Genomic DNA, 5,874 nt, shown 5'->3' with positions numbered 1-5,874 from the left:
AGAATGTATGTTTGCAAAAGTTTGTACATGAATGTGCATAGCAGGGGCCAGGGAGATGGCTCAACAGAATAAGCGGTTCCCTGGCAAGCACAAGGGTCTGAGTTCAATTCCCGGTTCCACAAAAAAAAAAAAAAAAAATCAATGAACGTGCATAGCAACATTATTTGTAATGGCCAGAGAGTGAAAACAACCCAGAGGGCCATTGGTGGATGGATGGTTGGATGAATAAGCAAAATGTATTCAGTGGAATATTATTCGGCCATAAAAATAAACAAAGCACAGATACAGACTATGACAGGTACAAACCTTGGAAATATTGTGCTAAAGAAGCCAGGTAAAAGACACATATTGTTTAAGTGGAATAATACCATTTATCATGATAGTGTCTTTAACAGACCAATGCATAGAAGCATAAAGTAAATTAGTGGTTGTTGGAAGCTGGTAGAGTGACTGTTTAATGGGTACAGACTTTGGGGAGAATGATAAAAATGTTCTGGAGTTAGATTGCGGTAGTAGTTGTGCAATGTTTTGAATATGCTAAAACCCACTGAATCTCACACTTTAAAGCATTAAAATGGTGAATTTTGTGTTAGGTAAATTTTCACTCCACTTAAAAATATACCTGTGTGTACTAAACATTGTCCTTGGGCAGCATCCATCTTGCTACGTTGCAGCTCCTCAAAAGTTGCTATTAATAGCAGTACATTCAGTCCAGCCTATCAACAACTGTAGGAGGTAGCTCTATACCAATCCGTTTTACTCATAGAATTTAAGGCTTAGGGAGATGACATAACTTGCTCAAATTTACATAGTAAATGACAGCCTTAATGACCATGGAGTTGATTCATTAACCCCCTCAACAGAGATCTGTAGATCACCAACTATATGCCAAGCATAGTTCTGGGTGCAGATGAATGAACACATGTGTCCTAAATACCTAGAACCAGTGTCTGTCACAACTCTGAGTCCACAGATGATTACCAAAGATTGAATTTCTTGTCAATACATCTGTGCCTCACTCATCGGAAATATGTGAGCATTTTGAAGTCTTGACCCTTAGTCTGCATCCTGATTTGGAAGTGGGATCTTTACAGAGGTAATCAAATAAAATGAGGACCTTAGAGTGGGTTGTGCCCAATAGGGCTTGAGTCCTCACAAATGGGGGAGATGCGTGGTTAGATGTGAACACAGGGCAACAGCCCTGTGGAGATGGAGACAGGGCTGGGGTGGCGCTTCTGCAAGCTCAGAAACACCAAGTGTTGTCATCAGACTACCAGACACAAGGCCAGAGGCTTCAGCTAGATTCTCTCTTATGGCTCAGAAAGAAGTCATACTGCTGACACCTTGATCTTGACTTCTAACCACCTGAACCAAACTGCTACACCTTGTGAGTTCATAGTCCAGAGGAGGAAAGTGCCAGTGTCCCCAGGGCCATGCATAGGGGGCATAGATAGCACTAGGGTTTGTCTACCAGGCATTTTTCTTCTTATTTGAGTTTCCTTGGTGTCATTGTTGTGCCCAGGCAAAGTTAAGGAGGTAGCATTGCCTCCTCTTAAGGGCGTTCAGGGCAGTTAAGACCAGCAGAGGCAGCCAGAGCCCAGCAGAGGGCGTCAGAAAGCCTCCAGGCTGCCAAAGCTTGGCCCAAGTGGCTGAGCCCAGGCCTGGGGCTGCTACAGCCTCCCTACCCCCAAGCCTGCAGTAGGCCAGGCAGTCCTAGGTCCTGGCACTCAGCCTCCTGCTCAACTCCCTTGCCAAACCTGTCTGCACCCCCTGGGACTGCAGCTCAGCCCAGAATGACCTCCCCTCAGCCTGACAAGTTTCACATATTCCCTGGCTCGATTTAGTGTTCACAGAACTCAATTAAACAGTAAAGCCACAACTTCTGCTGTGGATGTGGCTGTGAGATCTTGGGAGAGCCTTCAGACTCTCTATGCCTCGGTCCTCAAACGGCGTAGGAAAATTCATAAGCCCAGAAAGCTCTTAGCATCCTGAACTCGGTCCTAACCAAGCTGTATACAGAATCTCAGTGCATCCCAGGAACCTAGACTATGCTGGACACTGGGAGACATCATCAAGGGACAGACACAGTGCCTGCCCTCAGGGAACTAGCGGGCCCCCTTACAGTAGGGGCAACTGAGGCCTACAAAGGCAAAGTCACTGAAAAGTTCACGTAGCTGACAACTAGCACAGTTAAGGTTTAGACAACACCTTTTCCACCCCACCCCTGGGGAGACCCAGCACCACCCCCAGCACCCTCGTGGATCCCACACTCCAGGGATCCCTGGGACTTTACCAAAGCAGAAGCAAAATTCCCTCCTCCAAACCAACTCAGCTAGTTATCACTGTGTGGCCTTACATCAGTCTCTTTACCTCTCTGGTCCTCAGTTCCCTCCCCTGTAAGTGAGAAAACATTACAGTGCTCACACATTGACTGAATGTATGCATCATAGATTGTAACACACTTCACTCTCATTCATTCATTCATTCATTCATGCAGTATTTATTAAACTCTTCCCTCATGCTAGATTTACTGCCAGTTTCAAGCTAGACTGCAGCTGGTAGGTCATTGGTGTGGGGAATGCAGTTCCAGCATGCTCTGCTAAATGTCCTACAGGACACATTCCAGAGCACAGCTGGGTGACGGACTCCTCACTTGCCCAGGGCAGCAGGTTGGCACTTGGAAAACAAAAGCTAATTCCAAAACCAGGAGACCAGGAGGTCAGGTGAGTATGGTGCCAGCGTCACGCTGGATTCTCCATAGAACCAGCAAAGTGCAGCCCCCACCCTGCCCAATGTACAGGTTGCTGAAAATGCAGGAGGGGGACGAGCCCTAGAGGACCCTCTCTGGCCTCCCGTTCACAGCTAGAGTGCACACCAGCCATGGTGCCTCACACAAGCAGACTTGGCCATCTTCCCACTGCAGGCAAAGCCGCCCATGATGCTCCTGGTTGCTATGGAAACAGGGCCCTTGTTTTTTCTTCTTCATAAATAAGCTATAAATAGACAGGGCAAACCTGGAAGCCTTCCTTTGCATGAATTAGCGCAGCTGCTCCAGGCTCCAGGGCCTCTGGCCTAGCACCCTGGTGCTGAGCCTCTCTGCACGGCCGTTTGCAGCAGCCTAGCTCCAGTGGGAGGGGTGCGGTGGGGCCCAGGGCTTCGTCTCCAGGCATGGGTTCTTCCCACCTGCTCCTGGGGCACTTAGCAGTCCCGAGGCCACCTGAGCCCAGGGCTTAGGCTAGGTCTGCCAACCCCAGATGCCAATGAACAAGAAAGAAGAGCAGGAGAAGCCCCCCTCTTCTCCAGGTCTGTGCAAGCCATGGCGGGATCTTGAGACCATCACCTCCCACCCCGCCTCCCCGGGCTCACAGCACTGAGAACTTGCCGATCCCTCCCTAACCCCATGGCACCTATCACGGAGACCTTTGCTTGTGCCAGTGCCATGTTAAGCGCTTACAGACCACACCCTCAATCATTCCTTCAGCCACCTATGAGGTTTCTGCCTCGCAGGTGGAGAACTCTTTACCTGGAGAGAGGAGATGCCCCGCCCAGGATCACACAGCTGGGGATGGAGGGAAGTGAAATTCGAGCCGCGTGTGTGCTGTCCAGGGTGCTTGCTTTTTACCCCAGCCTCTCCTTCCAGCCTGTCTGATGCTCTCACTAATCCAGAAGCAAGAAAATTACAGCTGGGACTCCTTACATGGAGAGGGAGCAGAGAAACATGCTGAAACTCGGAAGGACTCAGGGACCTTTCCAAGATGACCCAAGAAGGGAGAGGCAAGGCTGAGACTCAGGTCCCCAGGGCTGGCTGCACAAAGTGGAATCACTTCCATATAGAAAGACTCAGGGAGACAGAGTGACCTGGCAGGTTAGGAGGCTCCCTGGAGGACCTCATGCTGACCTACGTTGTGGAGGATGACATCCGGCAACAGAGAAAAGGCTTCCAGACAAAGCCATTTATATAAAGGCAGGAAGGAACAACAAAATGTTTTGGGTCTGTACTCCAGGAGGCTGATGTAGGATGACTGCAAATTCAAACCCAGCCCAGGCAATGTAGCAACTTAGTGAGACTCTGTCTCAAAATGAAACATAAAGAGCTAGAGCGGTATCAGTTCGAAGGCCCTAGCCAAGGACCAAAAGAGAAGGAAAGAGGAAAGAGAGAGAAATTGAGACACACACAGCAAGGGAGGGAAGGGAGGGGGGAGGGGGAGGAAAAAAGGGAGAAGGAGGGGGGAAAGAGAGAGGGAGAGAAACAGAGAGAGAGAGAGAGAGAGAGAGAGAGAGAGAGAGAGAGAGAACTTGGTTGGGATAGAAGAGGTATGGCAGGTGAGCTGGGCAGGCCCAATCATAAAAACCTTGTAGGCTGGCAATAGGGAGCCACAGAAGGTGCTTAAACTGAGGAGCAAGGTGGCCCCACTCAGAGGAATGGACTGCCTGCTCAATCCAGGGGCTTGGGCAGAGCACCAGCAAGGGACAAAGGACAAGCCATCCTGAAATCTCAGCCCAAGGCCCATGGGTGATTTCTCCTCAAGCCTTGCAAGGTCCTCCTCAGATGTGTCTCTGGCACACACATCCAGCTCTGGCACTGTCTCCCTGGCCCAGAACTGTGGCCTGAGCCCACCCAGCGGGACAGTGCTGTCCCATCGGCCATCGCCAACTCATTCATCCTTTCACACATTCCTTCATCAGACTCTGGGCCCGAGTCTGGCGCCACACTGGGTGCAGGCACAGGAAGCCTCTGGCCTCCAGGAAACAGACACAGAAATAAACAAGAGAGTTAAAGGATCCAAGGGTTCTCCTAAGGACTGCATGGGGTTCCCAGAGCCATCGGGGACACACGGAAGACAGTGAGGGGACAGTCTTTAGACAATAGTACAAGATACCATCAAAGTCTGTATGTGAGAGCCAAGGAAAGGAGGCATCCTCATTGCCCTCCGGTTATGGGTCTTGGGCGGCTACCTGGGTGGTGGCATGAGGCTCTGCATGGGTGACTTGAGGATGCATCTTGATGGAGCTCAAGACAGATGTGAACTGGGGACAGACAGCATCGAGAAGGCTGTGGTGGTGTTAAGCTGGAAGGAGCCACGGATGGAGAGGGTGGAGGGATGGGGGCAGAGCAGCGAGTGTCCCCCACAGGTCAAAGGAGTGGGTAAAGCAGGACAATGGAGCAGCACGAAGAAGTGGCACTGGAGGAGAATGACGTCCCTGCCACCAAGGGTGCAGGTCCATAGGTGAGTGGAGAGGCAAGCAAGATGTGACCAAAACACATGGGACCATTCACACCTCCAAAACTGACCACTGCCAGCTCCAGCAAAGGCATTTTCTCCAGTGACAGTGTCCCATGCCAGCCCCAACATGCCCAGAGGAGCAGTATCAGGGTTTGCCAGCAGGGGTGTGAAGCAGGACCAGCCGTCTGGCAGCTGTCTGCTAAAATAATTCAGAAGCCTTAAAAAAGTCCAAACATTATGCCTCAGAATTCCCTTTTTAAAGATCTGTCTTGAGACACAAGTGGGTGGATGGGGCCAGGTGGTGCACACCTGTAATCCCAGCACCTGGGAGGCTGAGGCAGGAGGATCTTTGTGAGTCTGAGACAAGCCTGGGCCACAAACTGAATTCAAGGCCAGCCTGAACTGTCTAGTGAGACCCTGCCTCAAAAAGATCAAAAAAGAAAGAAAGAAGACAGAAGTAAGTTCACATGACTGCACTGACAAAGGTTCTACAATCTGAGGTACAGGATCTCAGGATAAATCCTGAGGGAATTTCACTGACCTTCTCAGACCAAAAAGCTACAATTCTTGTTGCATAGGTCCTGCTTTACCTTGGTCTTAACCATCCAGTAGAAAAGTATGAAGACGAAATATAGGAAGTAAAGCCATG

At 50.1% G+C, this 5,874-nt stretch overlaps 1 protein-coding gene across 1 annotated transcript in view; it reads right to left on the bottom strand.

Moving 5' to 3' along the window:
• The window catches only part of Psmb7 (proteasome subunit beta 7), a 66,010-nt gene extending 63,073 nt beyond the window's left edge, over window positions 1-2,937 (bottom strand). Inside the window, exon 1 of the mRNA XM_004641624.2 lies at window positions 2,893-2,937. Coding sequence (XP_004641681.1) covers window positions 2,893-2,937 — 45 coding nt within the window. The remainder of the gene's footprint in view (window positions 1-2,892) is intronic.
• Between the last annotated feature and the right edge of the window lie 2,937 nt (window positions 2,938-5,874).

Source organism: Octodon degus, unplaced genomic scaffold (assembly GCF_000260255.1).
Source record: "Octodon degus isolate 3935 unplaced genomic scaffold, OctDeg1.0 scaffold00138, whole genome shotgun sequence".
Taxonomy (NCBI): Eukaryota; Metazoa; Chordata; class Mammalia; order Rodentia; family Octodontidae; genus Octodon; species Octodon degus.
The sequence above is the reverse complement of the archived record's forward strand: the minus strand, read 5'-3'. Positions and strand labels throughout refer to the sequence as shown.